This window comes from Canis lupus, chromosome 26 (genome assembly GCF_011100685.1).
Source record: "Canis lupus familiaris isolate Mischka breed German Shepherd chromosome 26, alternate assembly UU_Cfam_GSD_1.0, whole genome shotgun sequence".
Classification (NCBI taxonomy): domain Eukaryota; kingdom Metazoa; phylum Chordata; class Mammalia; order Carnivora; family Canidae; genus Canis; species Canis lupus.
Window position 1 is genome coordinate 9152949 of NC_049247.1, and position 26362 is coordinate 9179310.

At 46.3% G+C, this 26362-nt stretch overlaps 1 protein-coding gene across 17 annotated transcripts in view; it reads left to right on the top strand.

Moving 5' to 3' along the window:
• Positions 1-26362, top strand: part of CUX2 (cut like homeobox 2) — a 285094-nt gene that overhangs the window by 209468 nt on the left and 49264 nt on the right. For 16 of the 17 annotated variants that reach the window (XR_005379159.1, XM_038575085.1, XM_038575075.1 and 13 more), the window contains one exon: positions 12791-12869. Coding sequence is in view for 16 of the 17 variants with exons in the window: in XM_038575085.1 (XP_038431013.1) it covers positions 12791-12869 (79 nt within the window). In the remaining variant the exon portion in view is untranslated. Of the gene's footprint in view, positions 1-10437; positions 10472-12790; positions 12870-26362 lie in introns of all 17 variants that reach the window. The other variant, XM_038575084.1, reaches the window with a different exon arrangement.

Sequence of the window (26362 nt, forward strand, 5' to 3'; positions counted from 1 at the left end):
TAGTTTCACTGTTATTTTAAATCTTTGTTCGTCCCCACGGCTACTGCTGAGAAAGACCGGCTGTAGCTTATGAATAACTTCTGGTGGGCTGGCAGGAACCCCATTTTTTACTCTCCCAGTCAGGAAGTGTAGCACTCAGGCGCAAGAAGGGGACATTTTAGAGGTGAACTGGATTCTGTTCTAATTTATCCAAAATGGAAGCTACTTTCCCACTTAAGGTTGGGAGTTGCACAAATTCCAGCCCCAAATTCGCTGCCCCACAGCTGGCTCTGAGTCCAGACACCCCATTTACACCCAATTCAGCCCTTTCTGTGTGACTTGGAGCCACGGTATCAGCCTCTCTGGGCCTCTCGAACAACCATCCTGCCTGTCCAGGGCCATCCCTGGCAGTGTGTGGAGGCTCAGATGCACTAATTTCTGTGAAAGGTCTTTGTAAATTATAAAAAGCTCTAGATTAAAATTGGAAGTATTATGATTATAATCAGGCAGAAAAACTAAGCTGTTAGCAAAGCAAGTCTGGCGTCAAAGGCTGAGCCTCAAGAAGTCCGTTACATGCAGGGACTCCATGACAGTCATCCATGGCTTGTCCCTCTGGGGTGAGGTAGCCAGCAAGTCAGACACACAGCTGGAGCCTGCCTTTGGCTAGAACAGTAAGGGTGAATTGGGGCACCCACCCTGGGTTGTTTCTGCTTTCATAGCCTGCCGGCCAAATGCCAATCAACACAGAGTCACATTTGTGGTATCGGCAGCTCCCAAAAAGAGGAAATTGGACACAGATGCTTCCAGCACCCGTGAGAATGAATTTCAATCATCCGGCTTCATCCACTGGCCACACCCCGGGCAGGACAAAAAATGTAACTTCTGTCCTGCCCTCATATATTTATACGGCCTTGATAATAAGCTTTGTGGCTTATTATATGAGCATATAGTTGATTTTTTTAATACCCCAAAGCGAAATTTATTTGTAAGGCACTAAAGAAAGCCTCCTGTCCCTTTTATGCTGGGAGCCCTCGGAAGAGAAGTGAAATTGTGTATTCGATGCTAAAAAAAGCCCTGGCTTATACAATTTTAACAATAGAAAAATGATCTTTGTGCTTCAGTGCATGGATGCTTAAAGGAAAACAGGCAGTCTGTTCAGGTGGCTGGTGAATTACAAATGAGTGGTTCGCCTTTGTTTTGAGTGACAAGCAATTTAAATGCAGTCTTACGTGGAGGCCTGGAAATTCTTTTCCCCAGGAGAGAGAGAGCTCCAGAGGAAAAGGAAAAAGAAAAAAAGCTTCCTTTTTGAACTGAGAGATTATATTAGTTGCCACTGAGCAGAGGTGAGAAGTTAGAACTTCATTTGATAATTATAAAATCAGTAGTTTGTGATTGGACGTAATTGATGATTATACTCTTGCTAATAGCAAGCCTGCCAGCCTGCACTTGTGGGACATTTCATTTTTGCACTGCTTCCAAGCCATGAAAGCCAGCTCGGCGTGGGGCGCTGCTCACGAGATCTCAGAGAGCCTGACATCAAATGCATTGGGGGGCCTGTATTATGTTGGATAAAAAGTGTTCATTAATGCCGACGTTTGAAAACACTTTCCTCTGTGCCTTATTTTTAGCCTGGGAATAATTACAAATATTAGAATAAAATTGCACAGTGTTTTTCTCCCCTGCCTCATCCTCTCCTAGCAGACCCACCCTCAGTCAGAGCCTGGGTGGGCTCCTAAGCCTCGCAAAGCCTTTGACCAAAATACCAGGGGGGTGGGAATCAGGATGTGGGGAGGAAAGTGTCTGTCTTTCTGTCTGCCTAGGTGAATCAGAGCCATTGCACAACAAAGTAGGACGGGAACCTAAGGCCAGCACCTTTACTTTACAGATGGGGATACTGAGGCTCAGACAGGAGATGTGGCCTTTCTCAAACATGAGTAGGGAAGCGAGGCCCTGGCTGAAACCAGAACCCACATCTGCTCACTCCCAGGTCTAGCTTCTCCTGCTAGCTTTCCCACCCTGCTGTTGGCTTCCCTAAGACAACTGCCAGGGTCCTCTGGGGCACATCCTGGCATCTGTCCCCTCCCACTGGAGGCTCCTCGGTTATGCCATCTGATAGCCTGCAAGAGACCTACCAGAGTCTCTGAGACCACAGCTTAGTTTGGGCTACTCGGAGGGCATTATCCTCCATCATCCTTCTTGATGAGAGGTTTTATTTAAGTTTGTAGTTTGTAAAGATTAGCTCAGAGAACCTTCTAAAGTCCCTCCTTATCTCATTCATTCATTTGTTCATTCAGCCAGTGTTGTTTTAGTGCCTACTCCTGATCTGTCCTGTGTTGGGCTGCGAAGGAAGGGGGAAAAATCATAGCAGGGGCTGTTTGAGATCATCCAATTGTTCGTGCCCCCAAACTGTGGAGTCTCCCTGATTCTCCTCTACCTCTCAATGCCCCCACATTGCCTCTGTGTTCCTGAGGAACGAATCCTATGGCTCAAATTCAAATCCATCCAGACCCAAGCATTTCTCCCACTTCCACTGCCACCACCCTGCACTGGGATGCTGTCCTTGCTTACCCAGACTGTTACAGTAGCTACCTCCCTGGTCTTCCTGCTTCTACCCCAGGCAGTTTCCATCCATTTTCCACGCAACAGCCAAAGGGGTCCTATTAAAACAATTGTCAAAAAATAAATAAATAAATAAAAATAAAACAATTGTCAGATCATGTCTCTTTCTATACTCAAAACCCTGTCATGACTTCTTATCCCCATTGGAGGAAAAAGTCCCAAGTCTTCATAGTGGCCTGCACAGTTCCATCCCCTGCCCTTCTCCATCTCTTTTCCTTCACTCGCCTTCTCCCACTACACTGGCCTCTTCACTGTTCTCAAACAAGCCAAACACACTTCTGCCCCAGGGCCTTTGCACCTCCTGTTCTCACTGCCTAGAATACTGTTCCCCCATATACTCATTGCACAACTTAGTCCCAAGGCCTTCCCTGGCCCTGCTAGGCAGCACACACCCTGCCCCACACTCCTGTCCCTTTCCCTGCTTTATTTTCCTCCTTTACACTTTGGTCACTTTCACACATTCTATAGTAAGATTTGTTTTATTGTCTGCCTTTACTTTAGAGTGTCAGATCCACGAGAGTACAGGTTTGATTCAGTCCTGCTTGGTGCTGAATGCCCAGTGCCTAGACGAGCCCCTGTCTTTAAGAGATGTTCAATAGGGAGAACCCCCACTTCCACCAGTTTCTCTCCAGCTTCAGAATCACATGACCCCAAAGATGACACATAAACACTGAGGCTCATTTTTGAGTACCTGCAGTGCATAAGGTCGCATGAAGGGGACACAGCAGTGAACAGACAGACCCACTCTCCCACGGTGGGGCTCATACCTAAGCTGACAAACCCTGCGTTGGGAAGGTGGCTTCTGGAGCTGGACAAGTCTAGGAATGACTCCTCAGGGAAAGGATGCCTGCATGACTCACCCCCCACCCGTCCACCTCAACCCACCCCTGCCCAGTGCATTCAGTGGAAACCAGCTGGGAGTATAACCTACTGGAAGAGACCTGGTTTCTAAAATCTCAAGTCTCTGCTATCAAAGAGTTGCTTTCCCCTTTTGGCATCTGTCACATGGTCCCCATCAACAACCATTTGTCCATCTCCAGCCATCCTGCTGGCTTCTTTCTGCCCTCTATCTAAATAATAGTTTAGTCCTCAAGAAGGCATACTGCCCAAACCCTATACCTTCCTGAATAACTGGCTGCTTTATAAACTCTTTGTGCCTCGGTTTTCTCGTCTTTAAAATGGTAATAACCATAGAGCCCACGTGTCTTAGTCAGATGAGGGTAACAGAATATCACAGACTGGGTGTCTGAAACAACAGAATTTTATTTTCTCACAGTCCTAGAGGCAGGAATAAAATCATGGTGCTGGCAGGATTGGTTTCTGGTGAGAGCTCTCTTTCTCATTGGCTTGTAGACAGCTGCCTTCTCACTATGTTCCTCTGTGCTCCTGCATCCCTGGGTCTCCTCCTCCTCCTATAAGGATATTAGTCCTGGGGTGCCTGGCTGGCTCAGTCAATAGAGCATGTGACTCTTGATCTCGGGGTCATGAGTTCAAGCCCCACATTAGGGGTAGAGATTATATAAAAAAATATAATCTTAAAAAAGGGTATTAATCCTATAGGATTAGGGACCCGCCATTTTGTTATCATTTAATTTAATTTTATTTTTTTTAAAAGATTTTATTTATTTATTCATAGACACACAGAGAGAGAAAGGCAGAGACACAGGGAGAGGGGGAAGCAGGCTCCATGCAGGGAGCCCGATGCGGGACTCGATCCCGGGTCTCCAGGATCACACCCCAGGCTGCAGGCGGCACCAAACCACTGCGCCACCAGGGCTGCCCTGTTATCATTTAATTTTAAATATCTCTTTAAAGGCTGTATCACCAAATACAGTCACATTAGAGGTTAGGGCTTCAACATACAAATTCAGAGAAAAACATTTCAGTCTGTAACACCACCTCATGGGAGTTGCGCAAGGATCAAGTGAATTAATGCACATAAAGTACTCAATATGTGTTTGAGGGACTTGGGGAAGGAGTGGGATGATGCCCCTTGGGCATACACATAGTAGGTGCTCAGTAAACATTACGTATTATTGTTGTAATTACTGAGCTTCTGCCCATGTCTATCACTGTTGCAGGCTGAGGCATTGAGGGGAGAATCTAGAAGCTGGACCTGCGGCCCTAGAAGGGGGGGCGGTCTCAGAGGCCAATTTGAATTAGGGATTTACACCTGAGGATTCAAAATAATAACAGGTGGCCAGAGGCGTTAATCTGTTCCATCCTGTCGAGATCTAGAAATGTCTATTGCTGGCTTCTGAGCTGCTAGGATGAGGTCTTTCTGGGACCCCCATGATCCTCCAGGGAATGCCCCCCAAGACCTCAAAAGGCCAGCGAGGGTCTCAGCCTTTCTGCCCTGCCTGAGTAGGAGCCGAGAGCCCAGATCAACAGTAGCCAACAAAAGTAAGAGTCAAACTCTTATTTCTTATTTAAGCCCCTACATTAAATTGTAATTTTCATTTGCTCAGCCACATCAATGATTTATAAGAGAGAGCGTTAGCACTCAACCCAGGAATGGAGCTCCTAGCAAACACTTTGTAAGGCAGGGGAAGTCAGGTTCTGCTGAAGACTCAGGTGCTTGGCTTCTCCTGGTGCCCAGTCCCCTGACCATCTAGATCTCCAGCTCTCCCACATATTCCAGCTGCTTCCACAAACCTCCCACTAGAGTCAGTTCCAAGCGGGAATTAGAAGCCTGGGCTTCAGAATCCAGCTAAGCTGAATCTGCATTCCAGCTCCCACATCGTATGGCCTTCTCCCTCCCATGCCTCAATATCTTCATCTACTAAATGGGCAGTAATACTACCTCCTCAGAGTTAGGAGGATTAAAGGAGGTAATGTCCAACACTTAACACAGTGCCTGACACAGAGTTAGTGCTCAGTAGTCACTGTTATTACTAATGATAACAGTTCCTATACCAGCAGGACAAATGTTATCCCATTTCACAAGTGATAAAAAATCAGAATATCACTACCAATAAAAGGGATCTGTCACACAGACTCATCTTAGAATTGCATGTAAGTCTTGTGGGTAGTCTTGCCAAACCCCCATATGCAGGTCTCCCTGAGTCCCTTTACAGCCTCACAGACAGTTACGTATTTTAATGCCTCTCCCGATGGGGAGCTCAGTATCTCATAAGGTAACCCATTTTGGGAACTTAGAGCTTTCTAAGACTGAGCCTTCTTAAAATTTCCACCCTCCTCTCACCCCTGGTTCACCCCTACCTCTGGAAAATCTGCAGCTCAGAATGCATCTGTTCCCCTCAACACAATGGCCAGAAATATCTTCAACTGATTGTAGATAGTTCTTGAGTGTGTCCCCCTGAGTTTGCTCCTCTCTCAGCTAACTGTCCCCCACAGCCTTCCCCACCTTTAGCTTTCACCTTGTCCTGAATCAGGAATTTATCTCCTTCCTAATCTGTTCTTTAGTCCCCCTCCCCAGCACGGCCCTGGACCTGGGCAGCAGACCTCCCTAGCCCCTGATCAGCCCCCAGGGTGAGCACCTTGCTCTCCCATTCACAGCTGCTGGGTTTCTTCCTGTCCCCCTCACTCTCCATGCACCCCCACTGTTCCTGCTCCCCCTTTATGCTGACCCCCTTATTCCCTGCTGTCTCCCCTCAGTAACCATGAACACCGTAGCTCTCTGCACCCCCTTGCACTCCATGCCGTCTTCCTCCTGTATCTCTTCATGCTACTTACATGTGTTTCTGCCCATCCCTCCTGCCCCACTGTGCTCCGTATGCATCCCCTCAGATCTGCACACCAGGCCTCCAGAGGGAGAACCAGGCCTCAGAGAGCATTAAAGGGCACCCCACCTCCCACCCCTTGCCATCCTGAGCTGATTTCTTTTCCCCCCAGATCTCACTCCCTCTGCATCCTCTTCAGAGGTCCTGATCCTGAGACCTTCAGAGCACCTACCTCCTCTCAATTACCCATGTCTTCAGTTTCTTTTAGAATCCTACCACATCAGACACACCCAGCCCTGTCTCCCAGAAACCACTATGCCCACCGCCCCCCCGGAGCCCAGAACCCAGTGGTAAAGAAAAGCTGTTCTTACAGTGTGTTTCACGGAACCCTAGTTTCCAGGTTTATTCTCTGAAGCAAAAAAGTTCTGTGGCCTAAATGCATTTGGGAAAACACTGGGCTAAACTGAGTTGAAGGGGACTTTTTCCTACACCTCTTGTCCGAGCGTCCATTATGTTGATATATTTTGTACGTATCATGGGAAGCGTGTGCAGACCTGATCACAGGTCCTCCTTTTCATGGCGCAGGGACCATGCAACATGCTTTGGGAAGCACTAGTTTCTGGTTGTAAGCCTGAGCCCAGGAATGAGAAGATTCTGGGTCGTCTCTGCCACTAACTGGTTCTCTCCGTTGGCCAAGTGATTTGGCCTCCCTGAACCTCAGTTTCTTCCTTTGTAGAATGGGAACCATAACAGCGCTCACATCTGAGAATTGGGGGAGAAACCAAAGATAAGGCACTGAGCACTGAATAAGGGTTCAGTTTCCAGAAGCTCTGGCCATTCTTTGTAAAGAGCTTGAACAGAGAAGTTTGTCAATAGCCAGTAGATATTGTCACCAGGAGTTCGGACAGCTCATGGAAGCTCAGCCTCAGGAGGCCCCCAAATTTGCCACTTTTAACCACTTGACAGACCAGAGCTAAGTGGCTAGAACAGGCTTTTGCCTCTCCCCTGACTTAACTGGTTCTGCACCTGTTATTTTCATACTCGGGGGGACCAAACACAGTTTCACCCCTCATATTACAGCGGGTGGTGTAAATGCCACGTGCTCCATCAGACGCTGAGCTATTTCTGATGGTGACCTTCTTGGTGTCTGTAGCTGGCCGCCACCTCCTCTTTCCCCAGATGGCCTTCAAAGATCTGCCTGTCACAAGCCAAATCTGTCATTCTGGACACTTTCTCCCGCCCTTCTGTGTGGTAGGGCCCAGCCGTGAAGCACAGACACATGGCCTTTTATTTGTGCCAAGCTCACCTGTCTGGGCACGTGGGTAAAATGCACTAAATTTGCAGACTTTGGAAAAGACATTCTGTGTGGTTGGAAGAAGAATTAATTGCTTTGTTAGAAAGCTTTTTGCCAACTTCTGTGGGACTCTTTGCCACATGGTGGCCCATTCCTCCCCAGCAGCTTCTTAAGCAGAGTATTCTTCCCACTTGATGGATGAAAAAACTGAGGCCAAGAGATGCTTAATGACATTAGGCTCATCACCAGATTGGACTCTGATGCCATTAAGGATTTTTGGCCTGGCCTTCTAGAAACAGACAGGGTCATTGTTCTAAAACAAGATTGAGGGGATCCCTGGGTGGCTCAGTGGTTTAGCGCCTGCCTTTGGCCCAGGGCGCAATCCTGGAGTCCCAGGATCGAGTCCCGCGTCGGGCTCCTGGCATGGAGCCTGCTTCTCCCTCCTGTGTCTCTGCCTCTCTCTCTCTCTCTATCATAAATAATAAATAAATATTTTTAAAAAAATAAAATAAAACAAAATTGAACAAGGCAGGGCATCCACAGGGCTCCCTGTCTCCAAGTCATATTTACTGTGGGAAGCTCTAAACATGAACTGATTAAAACTGAGAGCCATTCTAGGATGTGTTTTTATCTCTGCTTTTGAAAATATTGTCTAGCCATTAGATGAGTCTTGAAAGCAGGGATCAGCAAACTTTTTGTGTAAAGGGCCAGAAAATAAATTTTTTATTTTGTTTTATTAAGATTTATTGATTTATTTCAGAGATTTAGAGAGAGACAGCATGTGAGGAGAGGGGAGGGCCAGGGGGAGAGAACCCTCAAGCAGACTCTGTGCTGAGTGTGGAGCCCAACATGGAGCTCTGTCTCATGACCCTGAAATTATGACCTGAGCCAAAACAGAGTCACATGTTTAACTGACTGAGCCACCCAAGTGCCCCTATTTTATTTTAAGTAACCTCTACCCCCAAGTTGGGGCTCAAACTCATGACCCTGAGATCAGGAGTTGCATGCTATACTGACTGAGCCAGAGTTTTTGTCACAACTATGCAACTTGGCCATTATAGCATCAAAGCAGCCATAGACAGTAAGTATAAGAATGATTGCAGCTGTATTCCAATAAAACTTTATTTACACAAATGAAGGTCCAGATTTGGCCTAAGGACCATAGTTTGCCAATCCCTGATTTAGACCAACACTATCCATTAGGAATACAATGTAAGCCACATATGTAATTTAAATTTTTCTAATAGCTACATTAAAAAGTAAAAAGAAACAGGTGAATTTAATTTTAATAATATATTTTACTGAACCCAATATGACCACAGTGTTATCATTTTAACATATAATCTAGATTTAAAATTACTGAGGGGGGCACCTGGGCCTGGGTGGCTCAGTCGATTAAGCGTCTGCCTTCGGCTGGATCATGATCTCAGGGTCCTGGAATTGAGCCCTGAGTAGCGCTACCTGCTGAGCAGGGAGTCTGCTTCCTCTCTCTCTCTCTCTCTCTCTCATAAACATTTTTTTAAATTACTGAGATATTTCATAACCCTTTTTTCATCCTAAGGATTTTACATCCTTAAAAATCCCATATTTTACACTTACAGCCCATCTGAATTTGGAATAGTCATTCAAGTGCTCAATGACCACATGTGCTAGTGGCTACCGTATAGGACACTGTAGCTCTAATAGGCAGACCAATATCATAAGGAGACAGTCACACAGGTAAACAACACTCCCTTACCAATTGATAAGCACCGTGAGTAGAAAGCAGAATGTACTATAGGCAGGGACAGGGAAGCATTAAAGGAATCTTCTGATACTTGCCCCTCCCCTGCCCAGAGTTCCTTTTTAGAATCAGTCGAATATTCTTTTTTTTTTTTTAAGATTTTATTTATTTGAGAGAGTGTGAGCTAGAGGGAGTGGGAAGGAGAAAGAATCCAAAGCAGACTCTGAACAGAGTACAGAGCCAGACATGGGGCTCAGTCCCATGATATTGAGATCATGACCTCAGCTGAAACCAAGAGTCGGGCACTTAACCCACTGAGCCACCCAGGCACCCCAAGTCAATGGAACACTCTTATGCCTTTTACCAAACACCATCCACCACATGTGCTCAGCATAGATGACTGTAAAATGAAGCATTCAGACTTTGCTGGCTGATTTTTGATAATTTTCCATCTAGGGATCAGGAGGTGAATTGCTTTCATTTCTCATGGTTTTTCCTGGGCTCCAGATCAGCAACACAGCAGCCCCATGACCTGGTACAGCCATAGATGATGTCATGAGGCAGCACATGGGGTCCAAGCAACTATCTCCACTGACGAGGATGGTTTTTCTATCTAGGAGAAAGGGGATCAGAGCAGGAATTTGAACCCCCAGACCTGGTATGAATCCCACTCTGCCATTTACTTACTGGGTAACATTTGGCAAGTTATTCAGTGTCATCAAACCTCAGTTTCCTTACCTGTGTAATGAGAATAATGAAAGCAGCGACCTTCAATGATTGGTGTATCCATGGAGAGAGATGACCATGGATGGTAAGATTATCTGGGACGTGGTAAATGCTGAATAATAATATTTTATTATTATTATTATTATTGGCCCATCGAGGATGCCCTCCCAAACCCTGAATTAATTTCTCCCTCCTCACATTACTCTAGACACTCTAGTGTTTGCATCACCTCCTCCTATATTATGGTTCATCTTGGACGTAGCTGTGTCTCCCATTCAGCTCTGACTCCCCAGAACAGGAACTGTGTCTTATCCATCTCAGCAAGAACAAAAATCTTCCCACACTTGGTGATTTTTCCCTTCCCTAGATTCTGGAACAGTCTTTTTGTTCACCATTGCCTTTTCCTTCTCCAGGAGACAGTTCCTAATGTTCCACCCACCAAAATGGGTAAGCCTCCCTCCACTTATACTCTCTCAAGGCCCGCTTGCACTTTTCCTTCAAAGCATTTAGCACTTGTAATTGATGAGTTACCTGGAGAATCTGCTTTGATGTTGATCTTCCCACTGGACTGAGAGTCCCACAAGGGCAGGGTTCGAGTCTGCATTATTCATCTAGGAGTTCTCAGCCCACAGAGCACATAGCAGGTGCTCAGGAAATGTTTGTTGAGTGAATGAGAGACTATTATTCATTCTGGGATTTAAAAGACCAGAGACTATTCTCAGAATAATAAGACAGCTTAAGGAACTTTTGTAACTGACCTTTACAAAATCATTTGCTCAACATCCACCATACATTTTCCTCCACCTCTCTTAAATAATGAATTCTCTGTGGACTTTATAAAACCTTCAAGCTGTGCTGTCCAATAGAAATATAATGTGATGCATGGATGAGCTTTTACAGATTGTAGTACCTACATTAAAAAACAAGTAAAAGGAAACAGGTATGAATTTTAATAAAAGATTCTATTTGACCCAGCATATCCAAAATGTTATCACTTCAACATGTAATCGATAACAAAAAATGCTGATGAGCTATTGTATGTTCTTTTTTCTTGTACTAAGGCTTTGAAACCTTATGTGTATTTTGCACTCACAGCACATCTCGATTTGTGCTTGCCACATTTCACATGCTCAGTAGCCACATGTGATTTGTGGCTGCCGTCTTGGAAGCCGTAGAGAAACTACTGTAGTTTTCAAATTCTTCTTCACAGTGTGCAGTACTATGTGTGAAGGCAGAGCCTTTCTCAGGTGGTCTTCGTAGGACACCAGATAAGCACAGCTGAGGTTTATCACCCAGCACTGGACAAAACCTGTCCTCATAATAGGCAAGACGGAAGGGGTCAGTCATACCAAGAGGTGACATATATTGGGGCATAATGCATCCCATGAGTTTTACAAAGTGCTATATACATGTGTTAAATCATTTGATCCTCCAGCAAGGGTGAGTGTGATGTTTTTATTTCCACTTTACAGAGGGGAAGTAGAGGCACAGGGATTGAAGTGATCTGTCTGCTGAAGGACACAAAGATAGTAAGTGGTGGAGCTGGAATTTGAACCCAAGTGGCCTGGCTCCAGCTTGTACCTTAGCTGGCCACTTCTACGAATGAACTGTCTCAGAATTGGCCACTGTCATTTCTCCAGGATGGTGTCACAAACAGGACCTAGAGTTGGGGCAACCCACGTAGATTTGTTTCATTCAACAGATTGTGTTGAACACCTTCTGTGCACCAGACAGTACACTCATAGAGCTCACATCAAGGGAAGGAATTTGATAACAGACACTCCCCCAAATGGCATCACTGGGATTGGTAAGAAAAGCCTGGTTTTGAAGGAGGGAGATTTACAAGTAGATACTCCCAGTAGATTCATCACTGAAGAAGTTGGCACCAAAGGGAGAGGTATATCTATCTCTGTCAGGGAAGATAAAGATGTTCTAGTCCAAAGTGAGATACCCCGCCCAGAGTGTTCTTGAAGATGTAGAGACAGTGGCCTGTGGGTACCAGGAGCTCGCTCCAGCCATATGTAGGGGAGGCCCAGGACTATGCCAGAGGGACTGGCTACCAGCAGCCAGCATCAAGGCAGCTGTGAGGCCAGAGCTCAGAATTCGTAGCCAGGGGCAGAGAGGGACGAGATGGTGCTGAGCCCTAGAAATGTCTTGGCCAAACTCATGTTATGGAATGTCACTGACAGAATGAAGAAGTCTGTGAGCAAGAGAACAAATGCATGAAGGTAGCTCTTCACCATGGGATTATCCAGCCATTTATGTTTCCATCAGTCATTGGTTGAGCTGTTTGACATCTCATGAGAGCTTGAACAATTTCTGTTTAATTTTCAGTGGCAAGAAATCTTCCCCAGATGTATCCCACTTTCCCCCAGAGCATGTGTCCTATTTGGATCTCTAGAATTACACTTTCATAACAACAACAAAAATAATAGCTGCTAGCAACCTACTCTGTGTCAGGTGCTGTGCTAAGCATTTACATGCAGCTTCATTCAGCCCCCTTAAGAGGCCCAGGAGGTAGGTTCTGTTTTTCCTCCATTTTCCAGACGAGGAAACTAAGGGTATGCCAATGACATACCCAAGGCCACACAACTGGAATATGGTGGAGCCAGGAATTGAACTTGGACTTTCTAACTCCATACTTCTGACCTTCATTTCCCCTTCCCTTCCCCACATCCCATGTTTGCACACATCAAAAATGAGCATATTGCTTTGTAGACTCAGACGCCATGGTTACATATGACTCTCTCTCTCTTGTCTTCGAAGGTGGTGGCCCTTAGTAAGAGAAGTCAGGAGGCCGAGGCAGCTTTCCTGAGTGTTTACAAGCAATTAATTGAAGCACCAGGTAAGATACATTTGGATTCCATAATTGAATAATTAACAACAAGGAACAGCCAGCTGTTAGGTCATCAAACAGGGGTCTCCCCTCAGTGGGATCTAGGGACAAGCCAAGACCCTTGGGCAAGGCTGGGCCCTCCACAGGTGGGAGTTGTTGAGGGGTGAGAGGGTCCACACCCGGTCTTATGTAACATGTCCCTACACAGTTCCTCTATCCTCCCCCACCACCTTCCAGTGTTAGCCAGAGAGCTTTGGGGGGCTCCAGGCAAGATCTCCCACCTGGACCTTCTTGGGGAGCCAAGTGTCTTGTCTGCCAGAACCCCCATCCCATTGCCACAAAGGACAGATGGTGCCCAGTGCTCTCTGCCAGCTGAGGGTGCTGGAGGAAAGCTTTCAGATGTTTCCCCAACATGGCATAGCTAACCTCAACCCAGAAGAACACATCCTTATGTGACTCTGTTTACATAAAATATGAAGACAGGCAAAAATAATCTGCCGGCACTATTCACAATGCCCAAAAGGGGAAAACAACCCAAATGTCCATCAGTGGATGGATAAAGAAAATATGGTATAATGGAATATGATGCACTGAACCTGCACACAGATGTGCCTCAAAAACATGATGCGGAGTGAAAGAAGCCAGACACAGAGGTCACATAGTATAAGATTCCACTTATATGGAATGTCCAAACTAGGCAAATCTAAAAAGACATATCAGATTGGTGGTTACCCGGGGCTGGGGCAGGACCGGGGGGCAGTGACTGCTAATGGGTGCGGGATCTCCTTTTGGGGGGATAAAAATGCTCTGGAATAGATAGAGGTGGTGGTTGCACAACTTCATGAATGTGTCAGCTCCCACTGAACTGTTCGCTTTAAAATGATAAATTATAGGTTCTAAGAATTTCACCTTGACTAAAAAAAAAAAAAATTAACCTGTACTGTTAGAAGTCAAGACAGTGGTTTCTCTTGGAGGGGGCAGTAGTTCCCAGGAGGGACCTCGGGGGGCCGGAGATGCTGTTTCTTGATCTTGGTGTGGATTATACAGTTTGAAAACATTCATTCAGCTGTACACCTAAGATATGTAGATTCATTTCTGTAAAAAAGTTTCCCTTTTCCAAAATGGCCCATCCTCTGCCACCTTCTCATTTTTTGAATCAAAAAGAAAAGGAGCCCAGAGAGGTGTAAGTGATTTATTTAACAGTGGTAGGGCTGGGAGGGGACCCTCTGTGCGAACTCCCTCCACCTAGGCAGCCTCCCAGTCCTTTCTGGGCCCTTCCACACAGCCGCAGGAATCAGTGCTATTGGATGATTGAGGCTGGGGGATTATGAAGAAGAAAATGAAATCCCAGCTAAGCCAGGCCATGGAGAAGTCAACGTCATTTCTACTCCATGTCGAGTCATTTGTGGAATCTTTGTGTTTGTGGGTGGGCAATTCCCTCATTCCATCTGTCTTGAGCAAACAGAGTGGCTTGAATTGTGTTCTCCCAAAATGTTTGTCCACCGTGCACCTTGGAATATTATCTTCTTTGGAAGCAGAGTCTTTGCAGATGTAATTACTAAAGGATCTCGAGATGAGGCCATCCGGATGCAGGGTGGACCCTAAATCCAATAACTAGTGTCCTTGTAAGAAGAAGAGAGGACATAGACCCAGGGAAGACCATGTGAAGACAGGCACAGGTTGAAGTGATGTGGCCACAAGCCAAGGAATGCCTGAGGCCACCAGGAACTGGAAGAGGCAAGCTCCCCAAGCTCTGTGAACATGTCAGTTTAAAAAGCACTCCCCTGGTATAAAGGTGGTTCTACCCTCTGTGTGTTACAGCCCTGGGAGGACAGGCCCCCAGTCCCCTTCACTGGCATACCCAGAGGTCAAGTCTGACACCTGAGGTCTCACAGCCAGGAGCACTGGGGGCTCATGTCTCAGCACATTGAACATATACATCCAGAGCGTCTGCTCTGTGCCACAACTTGGCTGCACAGAGGAGACCTTGTTTATTTCCTGGAGCTCCTGTAACAAGTTACCACAAACTGGGGACTTCAAACAACAGACATTTATTGTCTCAGAGTTCTGGAGGCCAGAAATCTGAAACTGAGGTATCTACAGGGCTGTGCTCCCTCTGAAAACTCGAGGGGAAGGTCCTTCCTTACACCTTCCAGTTTCTTGTGGCTCCAGGTGTTCCTTGCCTTGTGGCCACATCACCCCAATCTTTGCCTCTGTCTTTGCATGGCCCTTCCTCCATATGTCTGGGTTCCAAATCTCCAAAGCTTTTTTCTCTTAAAAGGGCACTAGTCATTGAATGTAGGGCCTACCCAGATAATCCAGGATGATCTTCTCTAAAAATCCTTAACTTAATTACATCTGCAAAGACCCTTTTCCCAAATAAGGCCACATTCACAGGCTCCAGGCATTAGGACATATCTGTTTGGGGGCCACCATTCAGCCCACTGAGGAGGGGTATGCAGACTCCATCCTCTTTGCCCTGATCCTGCCCACTGGTTCCTCACTCCCAAGAGGGCAGCATGCTGTGTGGGTCTCCTCAGTGAGGATGTTTTGGCAGTGAGAATGACTGGGGTCAGACAGTACAGCCCTTGGGGCTCTATGCCCACCATGAGAACGTGGCCCTGGGCATGAGGCAGAGATGGCCATGTCTGCAGCCCTGGCTGTTGTCACCCTCACTGAGGACCACACCAGGCATGTAGCTGAGAGGTCCCGCTCGTGGCAGGTACTTTGCTTATGTCTCTACTCTCATCAGAGGCATCTGGGAAAAAAAAATTAGTAAAATAAGCCCTCTTATTTACTATCATTTTTCAATCCTTAAGGCCCCACAGGCTCAGCAAGAAATGACATTGGAGAGTAACCCATAAGAGACCCCAAAGATGTCTCCTAGGAGTCCCCACACAAGGATCCTCCTCTGGACCCAGTGTACATCCCTTATAGCACCAGGGGGCAGCACTGAACCTGGCTTGCGTTACCAGGCGCAGGGTTCCACTCAGGTTGGAATCCTACTTGGACCACTTACTCCCTGGGTGACTGCAGATGAACTAATTTACCTCCTAAGCCTCAGCCTCTTCTTGTATAAATTGGATACTGAGCTACTTTTGTCTTCATGTATGTGTCTGGCTTCCCTAGAAGTGAGATTCTCTAAGCCTGGGACTGAGTCATACTGAATTTGGATACCCAGAACCTGGTACACAGTAAGCACCTAATAATTGTTGAATGAATTAGAAATAAGACTCAGATGCAAAGGGGAGGGGTTATTTGAATGAAAAGGTGCTCTTTCAACTGGAGCCCTCTGCGTGTCATGTGTTTATTTACTCAGATAGCATTTATTAAGTGCCTGCTGTGTGCCTGGCACTTGCTAGACACTGAGAACCTAGCCGTAAGCCTGCAAACAGCAGACACAAGCCCAGCCCTCAGGGAGCTTGCATTACTGTGGCAGAGGTGGCTAGATCATCGCTGGAATAATCACTGCTTGTGGCAAACCTAGGGGAGCTACAGCAAGCCTAGTGCTTGAGGGTGAGAAGAGGTTCCTGCTCCTGCTAGGGAGAGTCATTCATTCTGGGATTCACTGTGAAACCTTCATCTTTATGGAGATAGGGCCGTTAACTCACTGCCACGGCCAGCGTTCCAGCCACGGTCTGTGAGAGTTCCCAAGACTGGTGCAGAGCTTTCCAGAAGGTCCTCATGCCCTCCTGCCCCTCTCCCCAAAGGGTCATTCCAAGTCTGGTGCTGACTCCATACGTCTGATTTTCCAGCTCTGCTCCCCAGAAATGGCGAGGCGGGGGAGATGTACGTCCCTAGCTGTCACTGAGTTGGAGAACAAGGAGCCTTAACTGATGAAGACATACCCTTCGAACGGCCCCTTTAGGGGCTCTAATTCATTTTCGAGACATTTAAGAATAACAAAATGTTTTAATGATTTCTTAGGGGAATTAGGAAGACATATTTTTGTTCTCATTAAATTTTATCCTCAGACACAAGAACCAAATGTCAGATGTGTTTTTGGTGCTCAGAGCTTCCCTGCGCACTGTCCCCCCACCCCCACCCCCCGGACACACACGCTCTGCTCCAACCCCCTCCAGGAAAATAACACTCCTGGAAAATTTGCTAGGATGCACACTCTCCTGTTTTTATATTTCTTGACAGGCAAATTATTTGTCGAAATACTTTCCACCCCCCTCCAAAGCCACACAAGTCCTGATTCAACATTTTTGTTTTGAATGACTGCTGCCAACACAAATCTTTGGCAGAGAATGCGATATGGCGTGATTGCTCAGCAAGTATTTTGATAAGTGTGCAGCCTGTATGTCTGTAATTACGAAAGAAAACCGTAAATCTTTTGGATATTGTTCACACAGATGTGGCGTGAAGTGAGAAAAAAAAGCAGTAAAACGTGTTAAAAGCATAATTAATGTCATTGTTGTGGAGGATGATTTGATTTAAACCTTTCTGACTTCTGTATCGGTGGCGGCTGATTTCTTTATCGCGCTCACAGTCACTAGGTACCGACCCAAGCTTCACAAAGCTAACTTGTTAACTGAGTGATTAGTTAAAAGTAAAAGGGGAAAAAAAGAAAGAAAGAAAGAAAGAGAGAGAGAGAGAGAAGGAGAAAGAAAGAAAGAAAGAAAGAAAGAAAGAAAGAAAGAAAGAAAGAAAGAAAGAAAGAAAGAAAGAAAGAAAGAAAGAAAAGGAGAAGAAAAGGAAACAAGGAGAGTGCAAGTGAGAGGGCAGGCAGAGGAGCACTGCTGAAGAGATAAGAAGAGAGGTGAGTGCCCCCAAAACGTTTTTTCTGCTTTACTTTGGTCTTTAAAAATCCAGTGCAAGAGATGACAACTACTGACAGGCATTACTCTCCTTGCTTCTTCTTTCAGGAGGCAAAGCTGGTCAGCTTAGGTGCTCAAGCTGCAGAGTCAGACCCAGTGGGGTAGGACTCTCCATTTGGTGGTTTTGAGCTGTGTGACCTTGGGCAAGGGCTCCAACCTCTCTGAGCTCTGATTTCTATGTCTTTAGCAGAGGTATAAGAATAGAATGTACTCATCATTTGACATGAAGATTCACTAAACTAGGTGCAAAAGCACTTGGCAGGGTCTAATAACCAGCACCCCATCGCAAAGCTGACATCAGAGTATAAGCTACATGGATCACAAGTGTTTGCTGTTGATCTTACAAGGTTCTGTCAGTTATCGAGGACATGGGGTGATGAGCAGTTTAGGCAACGGGTTACTGAGTCTGGAATAGGAAAATACTTTTCCTATGTGTGTGTCGGGTCTTAATTTTTTTCTCCCCTGTTATAAAAGTCACATATGCATGCTGCCAACTTCAGAAAATACAGAAAAGTGAAAAGAAGGAAGGAAAACTCTGCCAGAGAAGCAGTGGGAACACTGTTTTTCTTTCTGATCTTTTCCCTGTGTACATTTTCAAAACGGTGGTTCATTCTGCTTGTGCCATTTTGAATCATCCTTCCTTTTACCCAACATGAGCGTACGTATTTCCCTGTGTGATTAAAAATCCTGAGTAACTTTGGTTCATCGTGTATAATGGTCTCTTGTGTGACTATGCTATAATTTGCTGGACCCCTTCGCCAACATTGGGCATTTAGGGTGCTCAGGAATAAACAGCTTATTGGTACTGTACTGTAGTTCTGAGGACAAGGAAGAAACCTTGGGAAGGAAAACAGATTGTAGCCATGCATTGGCCCCAAACCTAGGATCAGTGATTAGAAAGAATAAGAATTTTTTTTCTCCTTGTTGATTTATTTTGTACTCATTGTTACACTAAATATCTTTTCATATGTTATGAACTACTCATATTCTTTTGTGAATCCCTGGTTCACGTGTCTGTAGCCCATTTTTTCTGTCAAAGAGATCACTTCCTTATTGATTTATAGACATTGTATTTTAGGAATAACCTTTGTCCTGGTAAACATGTCTCATATCTTCTCCCCTAGTTTGCCTTTTGTTTATAATATCTCTTGTATATGGTACACAGAAAGCATTCAAAAAATATTTGCAGAAAGTAGGAATTCTTAACAAAACTTGGCTTTTCATGGCTTCTGGATTTCATGTCATATTTTTTAAAACCCCTTATTTCTTGAAAGTCGTAGGGACTTTTTAGTACTTTGTGACCCTAGTTTTTAAAAATATGAATCTTTGAACCATCTTAAGTATATGTTGATGGAAGTAGTGAGGGAGGTTAAGCATTTAGCTTTGCGTTTGTCCCAAATGACTAGTTCTACTGCCATCTAGTGGATAAGCCACCTTCACAAATACAGAAAAGAGGATTTTAGTGTGGTGAGAAACCCGGGTTTCTGTTTGCTCTCACTTCCGTCCCTTTCTCCCTGAATATGCCTCTGCTTAGTGGATCCTGTAGGAAACAAGGCCAGATTTTCCCAAAGATGGTAGTTAACTTTAGAAGGTATTACCCCACCATTGACCCTTGCCACGTCCCCTACAGAAGTGCTCTCTCACTGCAGCCATTTGTCTCATTTTCACTAATCGTGGTGGCTAAGGGCTGGAGGAAGATTAAATGAAAGCATCTGACATGATGCTGGTACCCAGTAGTTGCTCAATGCACAGCTGTTGCTTTTTAGAAGGAAAGACAGGCATGTTAATGGTGACTTTTCATCAGTTCATTCTGAGCACCTGCTTAGAGCTGAGCCCCTTGGGAAGGCAAGCTTGAGCCTTCCTCTGCCCTCAGAGACTCTGCATCCGGCAAGGACAACATGACCCAAAGACAGATGGCCAGAACACCGAGCAGAAAAAGGACTCCAAGGCTAGACAGCCAGAGGGGGTGCTTCAGAGAAGGCAGCCTTTGTACTTGGTTCTAAAGCATAAGCCACCATCCTCGTGGGGCTGTTTGTGGGGGTGCTTCTCATGTGACAGGCAGTGCACTTGGCCCTTTCCCAGAAGTGAGTTCATGATCCCCACAGCCCCCTTGATGGTAGACAAGCTGTCCTTCTGTGCAGCTGAGAAAATATAGGCTCAGAGAGATCAAGTCACTTGCCCAAGGTCACACAGCAGAGAGATGGTAAAGCCTGAATCTTGACCCCCAGCCCCTAACCTACATGCAGGCTTAATTTAAAAATTACAAGGAATTGGACAAAACCATGGGAGGTTGGGCTTCCAAAAAGAATGACAAACATCTGAGGGGCTTTGTTGCCAGTTGAGAGGTTCTAGACTAAGAAGATGAGCCCTTGGGTGAAATGAAATGCAGGTGTGTTACCCAGAAGAGAAACTAGTTAACCCCCACTAGCCAAGAACTCCTCCTTCTCCCGGCCCAGGGCTCCAAAGCCTGGTACTTTGGTTGAGGGGAAACGGTCACAGAGCTTGAAATTCAAGGAGCAGAGTGAAGCTGGAAGGAACACTAGCAGGACTCCAGGCCAAAAGACCCTACTACAGAGTAGGGCAAGTCCCCCTTCTGCCATTGTGCCTTCCCATATCATACTTCACTTTGCCGCTTCTCAGTTTCTCCATTTCTAAAATAGGATGATAATCTTACCTAATTATAAATCAATCGGGTGGATTCAGTGAGAATGGAGAACATTTAGCATGGTGCTTGGTATGGAGTAGTATCCCCATGCAATTCATTAGACAAATACTGAGCAACTCCTGTCCTCCGAACGCTCCGCTCACCACCAGGAGCATGAATTTTAGCAAAACACACTGTTACTGGGTGGAGGTGGGTGCAAAAAAACAAAAACAAACAAACAAACAGAAACACATACACTGTCCCTGATTGCCTGGAACTTTCTGTGAAACTCAGTATATGGAACTTTATTTTTACTAAAATGGAATGACTTTGAATCCTGGTTCTGGTGCTCCCTGGCTGGGTGACTCTGAGTGACTGGTTCTACCTCTCAGCCTGTTTCCTGTTCTGGAAATCACACTTACCTCCTGGTACCTCTGAAAGGAGTGATCATGGTAAAGGATGGAAAAGTCCTTCTGAGTGTCTAGCACCTAGTAAGTGCTCAGCAAATAGTCACTGCAGCTATGTTGGTGTTGTTGTAGTGCCACCACCATCCCGTGCCAAGAAGGAAGACCTTCTCCGGCCTCTCTGCCTCTACTGAAGCCAGAATACCCCCAGAGCAGCCGGCCCTGGCAATGGAGAGAAGAGCGGGTGGGCGGACACATGGCTCACGCTGTGTGTAAGGGCCCCACACCCCATCTGCTATCAAAAAGTTAAGATTAAAAGATCAGAGTTAGTCTCGATGATGCTGTCAATAGCCCGAGCCTCCCACCCATGCAGGCGCCCGGAGCCTGGGCCCAGATGGGAGAAGGCTTCTGTCTCAAAGATATTTTGGAGGGGCGCACGCATACTTCTGCATATATGTGTTTCTAAACAGCCTCTCGGACAGCCTTCACGGCTCTAGCTTTCCTAAAAAAGCTCTGAATGCCACTTTCCTTCAGATGGACACAGTGGGAGGAATGAGACAGCTTTTCCTAGCTCCCCGGCTCCCCGCCCCAACCCCATAGATACTTTCTGAAAAAACACCAACAGCATCAGCTAGTGGTGGAAGATGGAATAGATAATGTTTTACCCGTCTCCTCAGACAGGGCCTTTGTAAAGCCTGGCGTGGTATTAATATATTACATTTCCGTTGGCAGTAAGTACTCTCTAAGGGGTTAGATCCAATGTAACCAAAATGAATTAGTCATTTTATTAAGCAGTTTATGCATAAAGAGCAGGTTGATGGCTGTAAGACAAAGGCACTCTGCTTCTTGACACTCTTCCCCTCCCTGCACTCCCGTCAGTACCTGCCACCTCGGATGGTTCATGTTAGATCTTCTGTGTCTGCCGGCGTACTTGATTAATCCAAAAGATTTGCTGTCGTCAAACATTTCTGATGTGGGATCCCGTTTGGGGGTTTTTCATTCGGGTTGGATCTAAGGCCATTTGATTCCCACTGCCACTGCCCTCCTCTGCATACTGACTGTCTGTCAGGAGTGAAGTGAGGAGTCCTGCTCACAGCCCTGGGCAGCTGTGTGTCTTGGCTGAAAGGTCTCCGATGGAAGTGCTGCGCCCAGCAGAACCGCGGGCTCCCCGGCTCCGGACGAGGAGTTGTAGGGATGTTCTGTGTCACTACTCCTGACAACAGGATAGGAGGCTTGCCAGACACCAGAGTGGGGACATGGGTCACTTTGGAGAGTGGGGGCTTGGTGGGACCCAGCATTTTCCCCCAAGGGGGGGGGCACCTGACGTAGGAAACAGCCTCGCCCTACCCTGGCACAACACTGAAACTTGGAACACATTGTGTGCCAGGTGTCCTCTTTCTATTTACTTCTAGATAAAGTTTCAGGAAGGAGCTAGAGTATCTTAAACACCTATAGAATACCTGTGAGTCTCCCTTTTTAGCCAAGGGAGAGCCAGCCAGCCTCAAGCTTACAGTTTTTTGGGTAGCAACAGAGTCTAACTAGAATTTAATAACATTAATTTTCACCAAACATGGGGGCTTGAACTCACAACCCCGAGGTCCAGAGTTGCATGCTTTTCCAACTGAGCCAGCCACGCATTCCCTCTTTGTGTTTATTTTTATGGGGTTTTTTAAAGATTTTATTTATTTATTTGAGAGAGAGCACAAGGAGGGGAGAGGGCAGAGGGAGAGGAAGAAGCAGACTTCCCGCTGTGCAGGGAGCCCCAAGTAGGGTTCGATCCCAGGACCCCAAGATCATGACCTGAGCCAAAAGCAGATATTTAACCAACTGAGCCACCCAGGCGCCCCCTATTTTTTATGATTTAAAGCATCTTCTATTTATGATACAGGATCCCAATTATCTGTTTACAATAATGTAACAAAATATTCCTTTAAAATATTTTTGAGTGAAGTCATGTAAGGACAAATGTCAAGTTGGTAATCTTTTAGGGGCAGGTGGATACAGCAGAAGTTGTGAAGTGAGTATGCCAGGGTCTGGCATTTGGGCTATACTGGGTTCAAACCAGGTCTGCCTTTTTCTAGGTTGGTGACCTTAAACAAATGGCTTTCCTTTGCTAGGCCTCAGTTTTCTCATCTGGAAGATGAGGCTATAACCATCTCTCACATGATTTAATTGTTTTGATGATTAAATGAGATGTGAATATATGCAGAGTATCAAGCATATGTTGGGGTGGGAGTGAAAAAATGTAAGTTGCCCAGAGCTTTTGGCTCAGGACACTGGATGAGAGTCTTCTCTATCCCATACCCTAGCTTCCCAGATGTGGGTGCCCCACCTGCTCCAGGGTTGATGGTAGCTGGAGTTTTGAGAATGAAGACCAAAAACTAGTGTTTAGAGGGCCAGAGCCTGCTCTGAACCCAACTTCCCCCTCAGCAGCAGCACCCAGACCAGCCTATAGGGAAGGGAGGTGAAGCTGGCACCAGAATTGCCCAGACATTGCCAGCCTCTTTCAGCCCCACATTCTCATCTGTAAAATAGGTTGATTGTGAAGATTGAGCCAAGTTGTGTTTTGGGGACAGTAACTGGGGCAGGTGGTGGGCAGCTGGCCACAAGGGTCCACCACTGTTTCTTGGTCTGATGGGGGCTGTTCCTCCTGGTGCTACCTATGTCTAGATTCTTCTCTCTCTCCCCCTACTGGCTCCCTCGTCTCCTTCAAGGCTCTGTTCCAATGTCACCTCCTCCAAGAAGCTTTCCTTGACCAGCCTGCTTCCAGTAGCAGCATTCCCCCACACACACCACACATGCCAGGTCACTCTCTGCCCTGACCCTGTGTTCTTCTTCCCTACCCCCTTACTGCCCTTTGTTTATTTGTCCTTTATCCATCTCTCCTCTCTAGAATGTCAACCCCAGGAAGGCAGAAATTCCTTTTCACTGCTCTACCTCTGAGGCCTCTACCTTCATCTCCCTAGCACACAGCAGATGCTCAGAAAATATTTGGCAGCTGAAGTAATGGTGTCTGGCACATAGTAGGTGCTCAGTAAAAAGGTACTGATGAATAAATAACAGTATGAGGGTCTTATTTGCTTCCTATTGTTGCTGTAAGAAATGATCAGACTTAGAAGCTTAACACGATCCATGTTTACTGAGCACCTACTATGTGAAAGGCCAGAGCAGGGCCCCACAGGGAAAGGGAAGCCTAAAGAACTACACAAGATGCCCCCCATCCCTGTGACTGTCAGGTTCTCTGCAAAACCTCTTCCAAACATTTTAAAGATCTGTTGTCACTTCTCTCTCTTTCAATTTGTATTTGTAAGAGCAGCCAGTGACATTTAGCTGATGGATCAAATAATGCTGTTGGACAAAGTAAGCAGGAAACACTTGGATTTGCCAGCCACCACAGCCGAACATTTTACCTACGTGTGATTTGGCAGATCTTCCAGTGGTCTGGATGCTAGTAATGTTGTTCCTCCCTAACTCGGCCCCTGGCAGTGTAGCTCAGGGCTCCATGGATTTCTCCCAAATAGGGGAAGTGAGAAGAAATGGGTTTCCCACATACTGTAAAATCTAAGAATTCCCACACTGCACCAACGGGGAGGAAATAAAGGGTTGAAAATGCCTGGGGAAGTAAGAGACCATCATTGCTGTGTACTTTTCAGAGCAGGGACCCTACTCAACACATGGCCTGATGCCTCAGTAGTTGCAGAAGAAAAAAATGCAGGAGAGTGAGAGCCCAGGACCTGTTGCTTTCTCTTACACAACAGGCCTGTTGCCTGGATGCCAGGTGAGATGGGTGCAGCAGGAGGGAAGTAAATTAGACTTGAGTGAGGACTTTGTTCCTGTGGGACTTGGAGTCTTGGCAGCTCCTCAGCCCTGCCTCTCTCACAGTTGGTATCCACACAGTTATCACATGGTATGGTTTGAATTGTGTGCCCCAGAAAGATATATGGAGGTCCTAATCTCTGGTACCCATGAATGTCCTAACCTCTGGTTTCCTTATTTAGAAAGAGGGTCTTTAAAAAAAAAAAAAAAGATTTTATTTATTCATTCAGAGAGAGAGAGGCAGAGACACAGGCAGAGGGAGAAACAGGCTAGCCTGATGTGGGACTTGATCCTGAGACTCCAGGGCCACGCCCTGGGCCAAAGGCAGGCACCAAACCACTTAGCCATCCAGGGATCCCCCTAGAAAGAGGGTCTTTACAGATTTAATCAGGATAAAAAGTCATCAGGTGGGCCCTAATTCAGTATGCTGGTGTCCTTAGAAGAAGAGGAGAGAGACACACAGAGGAGAAGTCCATATGATAATAAAGCCAAAGCCAAGAAACTACAAGCCAAGGAACACCAAGGATTGCCAGCAACACCAGAAGCTAGGAGGGAGGTGTGGAGCGAATGGGGGAAAGCACAGCTCTGTCAATAGAGCTGTGGACTCGTGTCCTCCAGAATATGGTGTATTAGTTTTCTGAGGCTGCCATATCAAATTACCATAAACTAGGTAGTTTGAAACCATAGAAATTTATTTTCTCAGTTTCTCAGTTCAGGCCGGAAGTCCAAAATCGAAGTGTTGGCAGGGTTGGTTCCTTCTGGAAACTCCAAGGGAGAACTGTTCCAGTACTTTCTCCCACCTCTGGGGGTGGCCAGCCATCCTTTGTGGCAGACGCATCACTTGAATCTCCACCTCCATCTTTGCAGGGACATCTCTGTGTGTCTCTCTGTGCCATCTCCTTTTCTCGTAACGACACCAGTCATTGGATTAGCCAACCCCGATCCGGTTTACCTCATCTTAACTTGATCTTCTGCAAAGACCCTGTATCTAAATATGATCAAGTTCCAAAGTTCTGGATGGACTGAATTTGGGGGAACACTATTCACCTTAGACACCATGCCCCATCAGTTCTTCGGGTCTGCCTCTGCAATCTGAGCACTGTCTCCGCTTCTGCTACCTCCCTGACCCCCCAGCGCTTGCTTGGACAGCCCCAGTAGCCTCCCCTCTGGCTCCCTCTACAGCTCATTTTTCACACAACAACCTGAAGAGCCTTTGCAAAAGGCAAAATAGAACAAGGCACTTCCCACTGCCCTTAGGACAAATCCCGTATCATCTGTATCACCTGACTGGGATGTCAGTTCCACACAGACAAGGCGCCACCGTGGCCCCCACAGGTGTTCAACAAACGTGCTGAGCGAAGCCTGTACATGGATTTGTAGGCCCCCTGTGAGCTCTGCCCACTCCAGACTCCTCACTAGAAAGTGCCAGCACCACACCATGGGTTTCACATCCACAGATTCTGGATCCTAGTAGCAGCTCCAAGGGGAGACACTATGGCTGTCCCCATTTTACAGATGGGAAAACTGAGTCCAAGAGGAGAAAGAGGAGTCATGTGTTGGTTTTGGTCCTATGGAAGCAGACAGATGCCAAGATGGTATTAGACAAGCAAGAGGTTTTTTGGGAGAAATGCCCATGAAGGATGAAGGAGAGGGAGAGGAAGAGGCAGGGAGAGCCTTTAGATGACAATGCTGGTCCGAGCCTAGAGGTGAGGGGAGGAAGAATCTTTGGTGGGAGGACCCTCAGACTTCAGTACAGCTCTGAGAAAGTCTCTGCGAGGGTGACATACCCGAGCAAAGGGTCCCAGGCTGCTCAGG